The 16676-nt window shown below is 44.4% G+C and overlaps 1 protein-coding gene across 3 annotated transcripts; it reads right to left on the bottom strand.

The window, feature by feature from the left end:
* Positions 1–4229: 4229 nt before the first annotated feature.
* On the bottom strand, positions 4230–13455 carry LOC109767906 (protein NETWORKED 1D). 3 transcript variants are annotated; one of them, XM_020326633.4, is made up of 6 exons: positions 12935–13455; positions 11573–11775; positions 9319–9666; positions 7800–9229; positions 6027–7700; positions 4230–5614 (listed from the first exon to the last, which is right to left on the bottom strand). In XM_020326633.4, exons 2-6 carry the CDS (start codon positions 11673–11675, stop codon positions 4562–4564), a joined length of 4608 nt encoding a protein of 1535 aa, XP_020182222.1. In that variant the 5' UTR covers positions 11676–11775; positions 12935–13455; the 3' UTR covers positions 4230–4561. The 3 variants fall into 3 exon arrangements, with proteins under 3 accessions (XP_020182222.1, XP_020182221.1, XP_073354275.1); XM_020326632.4 differs by lacking the exon at positions 12935–13455 and adding an exon at positions 12185–12328; XM_073498174.1 differs by lacking the exon at positions 12935–13455 and adding an exon at positions 12185–12320 and having other exon boundaries at positions 11573–12073.
* Between the last annotated feature and the right edge of the window lie 3221 nt (positions 13456–16676).

Raw genomic sequence — 16676 nt, 5'->3', positions numbered from 1 at the left:
GCTTTTATACCATATTGAATTTATACACTAGTCGGTTCACCCAAAAGTCTGGACTGGTGGAGAAGTGCGGGCAATATATTTTTGATTGTAACAAGATTAATCCTTTCTATAAAAAAGCATAACAAGACTAAGACTAATGGTACGTTTGCTAGGGCACAAGGATGACTGCGAACAGAGCGCAACTCAGATGGTTAGATTTCTTATGGTGGAACCATCCACTAAGGTTCAAGTACTAGACTTGGCACTGGTGCTCGCATTAATTTTCCTGAATTTATTCCACAGTTTTCGGCGATGTTCGTTTAATGGGAGGAGGCGTTCCGTCGAGGCACCTACGATGACTTCGTCAATCTCAAGATGTTGTGGGGGCTTAGAGCAACTCTAGCAGACCCCGCAAAAACTTGACCCGCAAAACGCGTTTGCAGTTTCACGAAGATCGCGTTTGCGGGTCGAAAACTAGCGCGGCCGAACAGAAACCGTATCTAAAACTGCATAATTTGAAGAAAAAAACTTTCGCGCGAGAAATTGCACCTCGTTGACGCGAGTAGTTCATCACATACTACATAGATTTTACATGATCAAACACTACAAACATAGTTCATACTACATACTACGTTAATACTAGTACTAGAGGGGGTTGGATCTGATGGCGGCGAGGTCACGGCAAATGGACGACGCCGCGGAGGAGAAGGACGCTCAATCCTCCTCGCCGGAGCTGCAGAGGTCGACGTACTTCGCCCTCTGCTCCGCGTGGATGCGGCGTCACTCCTCGTCCTTCTCCTTAGCGGCGAGGTTGGCGGCGACCGCCTGCCGCCACTGGTCTTCAAGCTCCTCGGCGTGGCGCCGGCGCTCCGCCTCCTCGCGCACGCTCCGCTCGGCGATGTCGGCCGCAACGGCGTCGACGTCGGCGAAGTAGTCTTCCGGCCCGACGACTCCGCGGCGGCCGAGCGGAGCGGGCTCCTCGGGCTCCTTCTTGACGGGGACGAAGTCGAACTCGTTCGGCTCCTCCTCATCCTCCGACCACTCCCTCTTCACGGGGAGAAGACCCGCGCCGAAAGAGGAGGAGCTCCCGGCGTACGAAGATCTCGCGGAGGAGAAGGACGCGCGCCGGCGGTCGTACTCCTCCGTCTCGCGGACGCGGAAGCTCGCCGGCGGCGACAGGCCGCGGTTGGTCCACTTCTGGGCCCGCGCTTCCTCGCGTCGTCCGACCGGACGCGCCGCTCCCGCTCCGGGTCGCTTCGGCCGCCGGATCTGCTGTCGGAGCCGCGTCCGGAGCTCCACATGCGGCCCCACATGATGGCTGGAGGCAGGGAGGTGGTCGCCGGTGGCGAGAAGTGTGGAGAAAGGGGGTGGGGAATCGCGTGGCTTGGCGGCGGCGGGGGATAGGGTTTCGACCCGCAAACGAGCCGCGGAACCGTAGATATAGCGGTCGGGGCGTGCGGTTTGCGGGCTGCGGCAAATATTTTTGCGGGCCGGGCGAGTATGCGGGCTCTGTTCTGGCCAGAAAATTGGGCCGAGCCTGCATACTCGCCGGAATTTTGCGGGTCTGCGTGTTTTGCGGGGTCTGCTGGAGTTGCTCTTAGTACGGAGGTGCTCATAGGGTAGGGTGTGTGCATGCATTTGTAGGGGTAAGTGTATGTACGTGTTTGTGGGCATCTGTGTTAAGTATTGTGTTAAAAAGGCACAAGGATGAGTATAGATAATCATCCCAAGTTGTGATTCTCAAAAAGAAACGGTCCGTTTTTTTCATTTAGTTTCATTAAAATTTGAGAGTTATACTGCCTTCCTAGACTTATTCTGTTGGCATTAAAATTTGATACTACATTGAACTTCTATGAAATGGTGTTTTTCTTTCTTTTGCAAGGAGAATGGGGTAGTTTGTTCGTTTATTTTAATTTTTGAAATCATTGGTTTCGTTAATGGGTCGATGATCTAGTGCTTTTATGCGAAGAAAGGGCATCAAAGGAGGACATGCAACATGACAGGTTTCCACTTAATATCCACTTTTTCCAGTGCAGTTTTGGAACATGACTTGTTTGCCCATCTCTTGTTGGCAGTTGCCACATCTTTGAGACTTTGAAAGACCAAAGTATTTTGCATCAAACATCTCTCTCTCTCTCTCTCTCTCTCTCTCTCTCTCTCTCTCTCTCTCTCTCTCTCTCTCTCTCTCTCTCTCTCTCTCTCTCTCTCTCTCTGCATCTAACATCTCTCTCTCATGCGTCCTGCAGCTTGATCTGATCCGGTAGGTGAGTGAAAATGGCATTTGGTCGGGAGGATGCATCTGCATTCCCTCGTCTCTCTCTTGATGCTAATGCGATTTTAGGTAAATGTTTACGGACCCGTTCCATTTACTTCCTCGGTTATTAGTTGTCGATTAGCCTACGAAGGTGAGGTTAACCTTCAAATTTACAAACGACAGCTTATTTACTTTTCACGGTACTTCTATGTGAAGCAATAACTCCAATTCCTTGACATTAGTAGCATTTGTCAAACAATCAATAATTAGAAAGTTGCTCAGCTTGTCTGATGAGATAATTCATCTCTTTCAGTTGGTAAAAAAATCTTGAAGCCATCAACACAGGAAGTCAGACCATCCATATATTCAGAACTGTGGTCGATGAGACTGAGCTTTCACGCATGTTCCCCCGATCTTAATTGCAGACAAAGGAACCCGGCGGAGAAATTCTGCCGCCTCCAATCCGTTTGGTGCACGGTGACGTCCAACGTCGTCCATCCATCCGTCCATGCGTCTTCTTATTTTATTCTGAAAATTCTGAAAGGCGAGGCCGTCCATCGATCTAGTATCCAGCAGACACGAAAGCTCACCATGCAGATATATATCATCAGCTTTAATTTACCTAACATCAACATATTTTCGGCTGGAAAGGCCTGATCGTCTCAGGTCATCTCTAGACTAGAGTTTGGAGCAAGCGATCGATTGGATCAACATAAATTGATCAGCATGTCGCCGCATTCACGTGGGACTGGCCTTAATATGGGCCATGCAGATGACATATAACCGTCAGAGCAACAACCAATGCGTCAGTGAAGGCCAAACGTGAATCCATCAACTGTGCAGTCAAAAACTCCATTGGAAATTCTGCTCCTTGGGAGAGGTAAGCAACGGGTCATTGTTAACTGTATCTCAAGTCACGCATTAGGATATTTATATATATTAATGTAACGTAAAGCCGAGTTGCTGAATGCCGCGCTTCTTCTTTCCTCAACAACTTTGTGCTTTTCGTTTTTGGCGATATACGTACGAATGAACTTGGTATAAAGTTACGAGGAAGGGATCGCGGCAGGTTCTGAGAATCGAGGTGATTAGATACCCACCGACTGGATTTGAGTGGGATCCATGGCAACAAGAGGAGACCGGCCTGCAGTGTCTGACTGACGACCCTGCCAACCCAATAATGCCATGGCTAAAACATGCACCTCTTGATCTCTTTCCCTTTTGACAGGTTAGCTGTAGAATATTGGAACGGCAAACACTAAGAACTAATTGGCCCTTCAAAATAATTTATGTAATTGATTCTCTTGATGGGAAAATTCCGAGAACTGCATGCAGTAGGAAAGTACACAGGGCTTTACAGTGTTTTTCACACCATTTAGTTTATACAATGACCAACACAACCTTTCAGAATAAAAATAAAGAAGGGTGTGTGAACTCTGCTAATCTCCATGCTAATGCTTTCTTTACAGGGAGGATGCCCCCATGTAAATGTTTCCATGCTGCAAAATGGCTGTGATGCACTCACAAACTTCGACAGGATTCCAAATCAAAATTCAGAGGATAGCTCGAGGTACAAAAACAACCAATTTGCTATCAATAGAGATAATGGGTCAAATCCAAAGCCCAACTTATATCTAGAGCTTTTGTCATTTTTGTATCTAGAGCTTTTTTTTTTGAATTTTTTTTCCAAACCATGCACGAGAACTGCATATGAACTTTATAGATAGGAGATGAAAAGGGCAGAAGCCCGTGTAAAGTTCAGAAGGACCGCAATCTGACAACCAAGGACTGGAAACAAAGAAAAACTGCGAGAGCATAGATTGATGATGTTTTGAATTTTGATTTGACAACGGTGCACTAGATATTTCCCCTGACCTCTCTGTGACCAGTATACAAGATGTTTAAAAAGGACATATGTTCATCAAATTCAGAACCGTAATCCAGTCGGCAATCTTGCATGACAGTCAAATGATCACCTGTTGATGAATGTACAGAATACCACACGAAAATGCTCTCCGGCTGCTTATTTCTATGCCCTCTCTTGTTTACAAACGATTTCCACTGTAATGCTCACTCTGGACGATGCACGGACGGCGCAAATCTACACTCAACAAATGTTAGCAACAATTTTACAAACCCGGCAGTAAGTTCATGACATAGGCTTACGGTCAATGACTACCATTTACAATATATCCTTACATACCACTTTCTTTTTCTGTATATACCTAGAAAAACATGAACTAATAATGAGTCGCTCCATCTGAAACTGAAAACCCCAGCCTTCCACACTCCGCCTTCAAAAAAGGAGCGGCGCGAACGAAGGCAGAGTTAGTCATCGATGGTCTTCGCTCTCATGCAACCGCAGGGCGAGCATCGCGGCTTCCGGCTTTCCCGCCTTCGACCGTAGAGATAGTCCACCAGCTGCACCTTCGACCGCTGAACCACGGTTTTCGACGTCGCGCTGCTCGTCTGCTCCTCCTCATACTTCACCAGGGCCTGCTGGACCTTCTGCATTTCCACCTCCAGCCTCCCAATCTTCTCCGACATCTTCCTTGCACGCTCCAGGATCTTGCGCTGGTGCCTGCTCCTCAGGTCAACGTTGTCCCCATCGAGACCGTCGGCCGAGGTGAACTCTTCGGCCTTCTTGGCCAGTTTACTGTTGGTGTCGATGAGCTCGATGATGGTGCTCTCGGCTTCCCTTATCTGGTATCTCACGTTCTCGAGCTCGAGCTCTTCGGACGCCTCGGTGTTCGTTTTGAGCTCTTGAATGCTGGACTGGAGGGTGCTGAGCCTCTTCCCGTCAGAAGATAGCCTCTGAATGACCTTGTTCTTCCACTCCTGGTGTGGCTCCGTGGTGATGGACCTTGGTAGCTCTTGGTTCACAATGCTCAGCTCTTTCACGACCACTAGCTCGGCAGGAGACTGTCTGCTGCTGCCACTGTCAAATGACTCGCTCTGCGGTGGCCCCAAATCATCGCGCGCATGGCTATTGCTTGGTCCAGCAAGGTCATGAACCTTGTGATCTGCTTGAGCTGCAATTTTCTTTTGCTGGCCAAGGGCCTCGGTTCGACAGCCTGAAGAAGGTTGGATGAGATCAAGCTGTATGTCTTTCAACATTTGCTCGTAGTTCATTTCGACCAAGTCATCATCCAAGATCTCCTTAAGCTTCAGCGCCTCAATCTGCTTCCTCGCTTCTTGCAGATTGGCATTGAAACCAAGCCTCTCTTGCTCGAGAAGGACACTGGCATCCGCGACCACATTCTGGAGCCTTTTGATTGTTCCACGCAATTTTTGCAGCTCCATGTCTTTTACTGTTTCATTTGCATTCTGATCACTGGATCCCACTATGGTTTCCAGAGGCTGAGGAGATGATGCATTTTCCTAAGAAAAAGAAGAAAAATGTAAAATGAGTCCTGGAATGAAAAGAATAGCTTCATGAAATGTACACAGCGCCAGGTTTATTCTTAGGGAAATATATATCGTTTTGAGGGAAAGCCTACGAGATTTCCCATGCTTATCATTAGTAGTTAGATCCTCCAATAACAGAGTAATTGTAAGAAGTAAGGACTTTAATATCTCTTCAACAGAAGATTAAGGAGAAAATATTTAATTGTTTCTACTAAGGCACTACTAAATAAATTGTTAGAAGACGAAATAATCCTATATTACTAAATAGATGGCATTTTAAAATACTAAATAGTTGGAACCGACTGCTGAATTTTTGTGTGCGCACGCGTGCACGCAAGTGTCTTGTTTGTAATCGCCAAAAATACATGGAAAAGGGAATGTGTACCTCCACTTTGAGCTTATTTGATTGCAAGAAATCATTAGCAAGGGACACGGTTTGTTTCTCCAGGGCACTGACTTCGCTCTGCAATGATCCTAACATCGTGACGTCACCATTCAGATCGACCTTCAGTCTTCTGTTCTCAATCTCTACAGCATTTAGCTTGTCTTTCAGCTCGTCCACATACGAATTCCTTCGGGTGATATCTTCCTTGAGCACCTCCTTCTGCACCATGGCACTTATCTCATAACTCTCACATGTTACGATGAGCTCGACGATCTTCTCCTTGAACAGAGCTGCATTCATGATGGCCATGTGCATGTGGGATACCAATTTTGTGATCTCTTCATTGCAGGATCTGATATCGACCGAAGCCTTCTCCTTGCTCATAAGCATTTCCACATTTCCATGTAACTTGAGTATCTCCTCCAGTAGCATTTCATTTGATTCTTGAAGGCCAGCGTCATCAACTTCTTTGTGATTATTTTCTTCACTAGACCGGTCACAAATGCTCATGGTTGTATCTTTGCCGAGGTGGTTATCAAGGAATTCAAAATCACCAAGCTTCTTGTTCATCATCCTGATGTCCTTACAAAGCTCACTTCCTACGGCTTGGAGACACACAAAATCATCATGCAAAGACTTCAACTCCAGGGACCTGTCTTCATGAAGGCTTCTAAATATCACAAGAAGGATATCTTTGCTGACGGCTTCACTCATGAGAATGCTGAAATCATCTTCAAAGCCCATCTCTTTCTCCCTGGAGTCATGTAGTTCATTTGCCAGCAAGGAGTTTTGTTGAATCAGCTTTATAATCTCACTCTGCAGTGACCTCCGAGAATCTTGAAGCTCTGACAACTGACCAACCAAGAACTTTGCCTCGGCCCTCAAGTCATCAACTCTCTGGTTACGAGACTCCATCTCTTCCCAGAACTCATCGCTGATCTCCGCAAGCTCCTGCCTTTCTGCCTGCAGCAGGAGCAACTCCTCGCTCTTTGCTTGCTGGTCTTGCTTGAGGATGTTGCGCTCCGACCGCAGGTCGGTTACCTCCTGCCGAAAGTGCTCCAGAAGTATGACAACAAGAGACTTCTCAACAAGCTCTTTCTGTCTCGCATCCTGGGCATCAGATATTGTACTCCTTAAGCAGTTGACCTCATGCAACATGAGCTGCAAAATGATGTCAAGCTTCATTTGGTCCAGGGACTCGTACTTCTCATCCAAGTGCAATACTTTCCGTAATGAACCGATCCCTTCAGTTAGCTTCTGATTATCCTGTGACAAGCAGCCCAATTTCTCCTCATGAACCTTGCATGCTTCTTCCTTCTTCTGCAGTTTTGCCGAGTAGTCCGAATTCGCTTCAGACATGTCGCGCAAACTCTCTTTTAAGATAAAGATCTCTGTCTGAGCTTTGATAATCTTCATCTCCTCCTCTTGAAGCTGCTCCTCTCTATTCCTGCCTTCCTCTAGCAATAGGTCAATTTTGTTCTGTAGATCAAACAGAGTCTTGCTTGCTGAAAGTGCAAGATCTTTGTGTTCTTTCCTCTCGAGCCTTATCTGCTCTTGTAGCTTGATCACTTCATCAAGCACCGAGCCTTTCTCCTGTTGTAGAGCTGAGTGTCGTCTTTCTAGCTCTGTGTATTGTGCTTCTAAACTCACAAGAGTATTGCTGATGCTATCAACCTGGAACAATAATTAAGGTGAGTACATAATCAAGACAGCCAATCAAATGTAATTTTATGATATCTGGTGGAAAATAATAAGGTTATTCACATAGCATACCTGGAAAACAAGAGTTGTCTTCTCAGATTGAAGAACTGAATTCTGACTGTTGACTGCCTCTGAAGATTTTTCCAGCTCTTTCAACTTCCTCCTCAAGTCCTCGAGTTCAGCATTGGCATCAGATAATGAATTATCCAGAACAACGTTCTTCTCGAGCAGCACCTCCATGGTCTGAGAAATTGCCTCAAGCTGCGCAACAAGCGCAGCTCGCTCGGACAGATGAATGCATATCTTGGAATTGAGTTCCTTGCATGATTCTTCCAATGCCGCCTTCTTCTCTCTCAACCCTTCAAGCTCAGTAGTTGAAGCTGCCAAGGACCTCTCCAAATGTTCACTCTTCTCAGACATCCTCTCCAACTGCCTCAGGTTTTCGGCATGAAGAACTTCTGTTCTCTCATGGTTCTTGATGATGTCTTTCAGCTCAACATTGCCATCCCTTAATTCATGTGCAAGAGCTTGAAGTGATTCTACATTTACGTTCACCGACTGTATCTGTTCCTTGATCGAGAAGTGTTTCCTCTCCAGTTCACTCCTATCCTCCTTCAGGTGCGAAAGCTCATATTGAAGTGTCTTCTTTTCATCCACATGTTTACAAATCTGTTCTTCAAGTTTTTGTTGCGCATTCTTCATGGAAATGATCTCATCCTGCAGACGAATTATCACTGCTGAAGAAGAGTGACATTGGCTAGTCAGCTTCTTGTTTTCTTCTAGAATACTGTCCAATTCGTTCTGAAGCACAATCTTGCTTGTTTCAATGTCCTTCACTTTGCTTTCTTCTCTCTGCTTCTCAAGAGTCAGCCTTTTGCTCTCTTCTAGAATACTGTCCAGTTCTTTCTGAAGCACAATCTTGCCTGTTTCAATGTCCTTCACTTTGCTCTCTTCTCTCTGCTTCTCAAGAGCCAAATGCCTCAGTTTGTCATGTGCTATTAACAGCTTCTTCTCCAAAGAGAGGCTCACCATTTCTGCTTGCATGCACTTGAGATGCTCCTCTTCTGTGGAGATGTTAAGCTTTTCCAGCTCATCTTGCTTCTCATTTAGCTCATCATGCTTCTGTTTCAGCAAATGTTTCAGCCTCTCTACTTCCAACTGCAAGTTTTGGTTATCTCTTTCGAGCACAAGGAAACGCTCGTCGTCCGCTGCGCTTGAAGGCAGCAACCCAGTTTGCATCTCCTCTTTCAGTCTGTTGAACTGTTCCTGGGTATGCAATATCTCAGATCGGAGGTTCTGTAATCTAGCAGAGGATTGTTGGCATTGCAGAACTGCAGTTTCCTTATCTGCCTCTTGCTGCGCAAGAGCCTCCTTGAGACAAAGAACCTCGGACTCTGCACAGTTGCTCTGTTCTAACACTGATGTGATCCTCTTCTTCAGATCTTGGTTTTCCTGTGTCAGGCTTGCTAGTTCATTCTGCAGCTTCTCGTAATCTTGGTCATCTGCAAGAAAACATTTTACTTGTCAAAGCTTATTCTCAATGCGTGCGCATCCGTATGTGTTTTGCAATTTTGCCCTAAAAAAGTCTTACCTTTACCATGCATTTTTGGATCACCAGCATTCATGAAAGAGAGGAAATATCGAGCCATTTCTGCATTGTCCTGGTCAGTTTCAGTTGTTGCAGATTCAGCTGGCAGATCATCATCTGGGTCCATAAGAACCTGATCAGGGAATGCTTCTGCTATTTTTCTATGGGCCTGTCGGAGGTCCCCGGCTGCATGATCATATCTTTCAGCTAGAGCTCGGTATGCACGGTACAACTCCTCAAGCAAGGCCATTAACTCAGGTCGCCTTCGGTAGTACATTTCCGCCTTTTTTGCAAAAGACTCCGCATCTTCTTCAATGATTTTGATCATCAGCTTAATTTTGCTATCCATGTCTGTGTAATCACGAATTAACAGATATGAGCCCTGTACAAACTTCAACGAACTTCTCAAAAAAAAACTGAAGCATCATCCAAATACAAGGAGAACGATAACCCGAACCCTACATTGTTCACAATATTCATTCATTTACACTTTCATCATTAGATAGTTATCTTTTTAAACATGCAGCATAGATTAGCATTCCCTTGGCTGCTTATGAAGTACTCCCTCTGTACCAAAATACTTGTAGTTGGGGGAACTCGTACGTTTCCCCAGCTACAAGTATTTCGGTACAGAGGTAGTAGCATCTTAATCATGGAATGGAGTCAGTGGAGAATCTATGGTATTCCCCCAATTAAAGATAATCCATATGATTATCATATTACATCACATGTCTACTAGGGCCTAAAAGAATACAGAAGATTTTTGTCTCCCAAGTACTAATGCTCTCTTTATTATTGAATATTAAAAAAATGCATTCTTAAGTTAAGAGCAATTATGTGTGTACATGTGGAAATACAACAGAACCTTTTTAATCTGTACAACCAAAAATTCAGCTAGCTATCATATATAGACTTCATTATCTGACAGAGTCATGGTCATGCTAAGACTCTGCATTCTGCAAGATCTGTCAATCATGATCTGTTGGTTTGACATCTTCAGAGTTTATACACACATTTTAGCCTTAACATGACTCAGGCATAAATTTTAATTCATGACTGACAGATCTTGCAGTCTTAACATGAATCAAGAAACATGTTGGTCTTGATTTTGTTGAATTAAATGTACAACAAATAAATGTGTGTAAATCAACAGATCATGATTGACAGATCTTGCAGAGTTTTAACATGACTCTTTCAGATTAACATGATCATGACTGAGTGACGACCCAGGACTGATTGCTCACTTTTGAAACTTGTTAAGCAATAACCACAAGATTTTAGAGTAGTAGCTTTTATAATCTGAATTTTCAGCTAACTATCTGCCAAACCTAATAATAAACGAATAGTACATCAATGTACTGCACAGCTAATCTGCTGATTAAGCTCATATATTCTACTATGGTGTGTACTGGTCTGGTAAATTAATCCAGTAAATTTTCAGTCTAAACTTAATTAACGAACATGAAATAAGTGATATCATAAATTTCGTTATTCATTACAGTGGCCAACTAAACCAAGACGTCGGTGCCTACAGAAGAACATGTTATTGCTAACTTGCTATTTTGCAGCATTGAAGTTGCCCATGTGCTACGACAGTACTCTAATGACTTTCACGCACGCGTACTATTATAATGCAAGTCTTTCCACAAGAAATTTGCAATTCATCATTGAAACCTTTTTCTCAGATTTACATCCTTGGGACCACATAACAGCAATGGCAATAAACACACTAGATCAAGGCACAGTTCCTATAAATCAGAGAAGTGCTTCTATACTCCCCTGAAAAAATAAATAACACAAATCCTAAAAGCAGTACCTAGTCAAATCCTGTATACATTGTGTAGATTTTCAGGTTTCGAAATTCAGACTATAAAATTATTATTTTAATTGTAAGCTTCATAAGTCATATTTAAATAACAAATTGCCATCTCATATCTTTTCTGAATTTCCAATTTTTAATGCGACGGGCTTAAATCACCAATAAAGCTCACTTGGATAATCCAATGAACTTCAGTCTTCAGCAAGCATTATTTGAACCACCTCCGAACATCTACATTTCTGCTCAAATTGATTTCAGAGGAACTTCCAGTGAAATTTCGAATTCAGTTATTGTGTGTGTTTGCTTATTCACTTCAGAATCAGGGTTACAACTCTAATGCCAGAACAGCATCTGAGGCATGCTCAGTTTTTAGAATCCAAAGGAACCGGTCATCCAAGGAAATGAACGCAAACAGCTCAACAAGTTAACATATTTTACCTTCGAGATTCTCCTGAAGCCATTTGGAGTTCTTTGGGCAGATATGACTGTCCCACCACCATGAGTACTTGCGCTTGGCATTGGTCGGCGATGTCGTTGCCATTACGGCAACAAACTAAACAGCAGAGGATGTTCTGTGATCCCACAGGCAGAGAAGAATGACAGCAACAAGAACCAATCACAATCTAACACCAGCCAGTTACCTGCAAAACAAATACCCTCAGATTGTTATATCCTTAGCATGCAGAAATAACCAACGAACTGGGGAAAAGGTTACTATCTGCTCCTATTTTAAGCTCAAGATCAGCAACGCCACAAGGTGGCAATAGCAGCGGCTAATCCTCCTAGTGATGAATTTGTTTCTTGATTATTAAAGCAGCTTTGAAGTGAACATATGAGTTGAGTTGATGAACAAAGCGGCACATAGTAAATGATGAACTGGAAACAGCAGAACTGCACAAATCTCCAAAAACAATTGCCCCGCAGGTGCCAATCACAAAACTGCAGAGCATGCAACACAAACTCAGTAGAGAATAAACTGCAGCATCAGCCAAGGAAAGAAGAGCAGAGAGGAAATTTATCCAAAGTGAAAGCAGAAAAAAAAAACAATACCATGTGCAGGCTTTTTCCGCCACAAATTCAGGAGATCATTAAACTCTAGCTCACACCACCAGCGGCTCAAAAATCCAACTGAACTATAGCGAACCAAAAAAAAAATATAGGGAATAATGAGAAAGGGAGGTTGCTTGCAGAGGCAGGAATGAATGGAGCATCAAAGAAGAATGATAGAGAAAAGGAAGGGTGGGCAGTGACAAGAAAACCCAACCACCCAAATAAAAGATGCCCCAACCACTCTCCAGCTCCCAGATGACCCGCAAAGCGCACAAGAATTCCAACCCCAGCGACAAAGAGGCCACATTGATTGCTTGGATACTCCATTACATTAGTGATCAGAGGCCAGGGAGAGAAGAAAACAGAGCCATCCTTTCGATGACCAGAGAACGGGATTGCATCAAGAAACTGAGATCCCTCCCAAATCTTACCGAGCGAAAGATGAAAGACGAAACCATCGAATTCCGTCCATGAGACTGAATTTGTCCTTGAAGAAAAAATTTGGAGCGAAGAAAATAAATAAAAGATGAAAATTATTGCAGTTCGTAAAGGTCGTACTGGTGATCATTGTCAGGCCCGAAAAACCTGCAAAATAAAGGGGAAAGGCAATCCTGCAGCGGCGGAGGCCACGAGGAACATCACCAGCAGGCCAGCGCCTCAAGAAAGAGACGATCACACAACGACCGATACCTAACATCAATCAATCAAGAACAAATAGTACTGTAAGAGAGATAGCCGTCTTGTTCTTACCCTGATTTTCCTCTGTCGGCGACTGCAGCTGCAACCCAATGGAGATCCAGCCGCTCCCATCCGGCGGCTAGGCCATCTCCCCCCTCCCCGGAGGAGCTCACAGCGCCGCGCCGGAATGCATCATGCGTCGGCGGCGGGACGGCGATCCTTCTCTCCCCCCTGGAGCCGCCCCTCCCGTTTCTTTCTTGGAGCAGAGCAGAGCAGGTTTGATCGATCAGGCCGGAGGGTGGTGGTGATGGGGATTTGATTGCTTGCTGGCCGGTGCTCTGGCCGGAAAGCAAGGACAAGGCTTGCGGCACAAAGCGCCGGCCCGATCGTGGAGCTTTCCTTTTGTTTCTTTCCTGGATCGATGGCGATCGGTTGGTGCAGCGGCAGCGGCAGCAGCAGTGTTCTTGTCTCTGCGTGCGTGTGAGCTGGGGACGCCGAAAGCACGGCTGGATTCCTCCTCTCTCTCCCTCTCGCACAGTCGCACTAGACTAGTATGAAACCTGACGCTTTTAATTATGGGGGCATTGAGCGGCACCTGTCTCGTGCGGGATTTCCAGAGAGATTTGCGCGTGCGCCCTTGGAAATTGCGTGATTGTAGAAGATGCCTCTTTTTTGGCTGATTAGCTTGTGGCTTTTCTAGCGGGATTATTACTAGCTGGGCAATTTGATGATTCGTGTGGGGGCTCCTCTGTAGTGTTGTTGAAGATCGGCGGAGGAGTAGATTAATGCTGAATGATTAAGAGTATAATGCAGCATGATTAGAGTTCAGTGCACAAGTAGACAGTTGTGGTAGTATGTGAGGTATCGTATTCTCTCGCCACGGGGAGCCGTTGTAGGCTGCATCTAGAGTCCTGGCTGGCATGCATTGCCTCCTTCGCTTGGCCGCCGTAGAGGATTGCAATGGACCTTCCTTTTAAAAAACTTTCGATCTATTCATCGTAGGTCATGACAGTACAATGAACATAAAAAATTACATCTGATTCGTAGATCATCTAACGACGACTACAAGCATTGAAACAAGCCAAAGACGCATCGTCGCAATCACCCCTTCCTCGCTGGAATCAGGCAAAATTTATTGTAGTAGAGAGTCGAAAAGTCATCGTATTAAGGCTTCATAGGACCAGCATACCAAAACAATGACTGCCATGCATAGATCGGAAGGATCCAACTTAAAGACACACTGACGAATACGAACGAAAATTGGATCCGAGCGGAGCCACCAAAGACAACCCTCGACTGAATCATGTGAGATTCCTCGGAGACACAGCTTCACATGCCCTCCGACTATGCTAGACGCGCCACCGTGACTAGGGATAAGCAGGCAGAACCTTATTCCATCTTCGGAAAGTCATCGTCGTCTCGTCTTATTAAACAGAACACAAACCCTAACTAAATTCAAAGAAACATATAAAAATGGAGCCCTCCCGCCGGCAAGGGTCCCGATCCACCGTGCCCCATGGCCCTAGGGCCACATGAGACGAGACAGATGGACGGCGTCGCCGATGGAAGGCAGAAACCCTAGCCGCATGTTCGCTTGGAGGAGAGGCACAGGGGTAAGTCGCGTGGGCGTGCGACTGGGTGATCACAATGGACCTCCTCCTAGAAGCAGGGGTTGCATTGAATTTATAGGATCTTCCATAATAAAGTTTGACATATTTTGCCATGTTATAAGGTGGGCAGATTTGAACGAGTTAGCTCTGTTTTTGGTTTGCAGTCTGGAAAGATTCCTTTCAAGAAAATTAGACCCTATGTATCATTTGATTTAGAAAAGTGTGGCAAGATTACCTCAAATGTGAAAAAAATTGACGTCAATTTTGACGCCATGTGTGTAGTAAAAAAAAGTATGGCAAATGGTGGCAAACTTAGTATATGAACCAAACATGCCCTTAGAATACGGGTCGGCACCAGCTGGGCGGCTAGGCTGCTCTCTCGTGACGCCTGCCTCACTCTGCTCTCGTCAACCCTTGACTCCCTTTCTACCTATTTCATGTTAGTTTTCCGCCTCTCAAAGAATATCATCAAAATCCTCGATGCTATTCGCAAGTCCTTATGGACTCCAAGGAATCTTTTTTTGGTGCTAAGTGTCTAACAGCTTGAAAAATTGTTTGCAAAAAAAAATTATGGTCATGTGCTACCCTCATAGGAGTTGTTGGATTCTCCAAAGAAGAAAGTTGATGTAGCACAGCCGCACAAAGTATTTCCCTCAGTTAAGAACCAAGGTTTATCAAATCAGTAGGAGTCATCAAGCTAATAATGTAAACAACATCTGCACACAAAAAAATAAAAATTGCCTGCGCCCAACTCGACAAGGGGGTTGTCAGTCGCCTTGTCTTGCCAGTTACAAGATTAAAAGCAAATACATAGTGGTATAGGTAAAACGGCAAAAAGTAAAGGAAAATAAAAGAGCAATCTATAAGAGCTTTGTATTAATGGAGAATGGACCCGGGGGCATAAGTTCACTAGTGACATCTCTTGAAAGCAGATAGTGGCATGGTAGACATATTACTATTGGACAATTGATAGAAAAGTAGCAATTTATAACTATGATCATTCATGACATAATCTCACATAGGCATTACGTCTATGATAAGTAGACCGTTAGTCCAATTGCATCTAATATATTACTCCACCGAAGACCGCTATCCAACATGCATATCAAAGTATTAAGTTTGCAAGAAACAAAGTAACACTATAAGCAAGATGACATAATGTAGACAGAAAGAAATCTAGCAACAAGATTAAACCCGTCGTTTTATCCCTTGTGGCAACAATAAATACATGTCTTCATCCTTATTGTCACTGGATTATAGCACCGCAAGATTGAACACACTGCACCATTTCCTCTGAAGAACTACTCATCTATCTTGGTCAAAGAAGACTCGTAGATCGGAAAGCATTCATAAGTATTTAATTATGCAGCAAAGAAATTTCAAGAGATTCAATATAAATCAATGAATAATCTGATCATAAATCCACAATTCAGCGGATCCCAACAATCACACCACAAGAATTACATCGCATTGATCTCAAAAGAGAACAGAGTATTGAAGATATAAAAGAGAGAAAGAAAACCATCTAGCTACTACTATGGACCCATAGGTCTTGAAGGAACTACTTACACACCATCATGGAGGCAGCAAGGTTGATGAAGATGGCCACCCCAATGGTTTCGCCTTCCGGCAAAACTCCAGAACAGAGCTCCAGATGGGATCGCTTCAGAACAGAGGCTTGCGGCGGCAATAAAATTGTTTTTGGTCTCTCTCCGAGGGTTTTGGAATATTTCTGAATTTATAAACCATGAATTAGGTCAATACGAGGCTCAGGTGACCCACCAGCCAGCGTGGCGCGCGGCCACCCCCTAGCCGCTCCACCTGTCCTTGTAGGGCCCTTGGGCATCCCCTCGACGACTCCTGAAGCTTCCAAAGTTTCTTTTGGTCCAAAACAAATCGCCAGCATCATGTTTGGGCCTCCATAGGTAATGATTTTCTGTAAAACCAAAAACAAGAAGAAAACAACAACTGGTAGTAGGCACTATATTAATATGTTAGTCTGGAAAAATAATACAAAATGATGGCAAACGTATGTAGGAATGATAATATAATAGCATAAAACAATTAAATTATAAATAAGTCAGAGAAGTATCATCCAGGTGTAAAAAACTTGCCGCTTCAAACTAATTGCAGACTTATGAATTTTGCTTTTAAACCGCTTCAAAAACTCGATCTTCCCTGGGCGCATTAGCGCCACCACCACT

This window comes from Aegilops tauschii, chromosome 5 (assembly GCF_002575655.3).
Source record: "Aegilops tauschii subsp. strangulata cultivar AL8/78 chromosome 5, Aet v6.0, whole genome shotgun sequence".
Taxonomy (NCBI): Eukaryota; Viridiplantae; Streptophyta; class Magnoliopsida; order Poales; family Poaceae; genus Aegilops; species Aegilops tauschii.
Note: the sequence above shows the minus strand (reverse complement) of the source record. Positions and strands in the feature narration are given on the sequence as shown.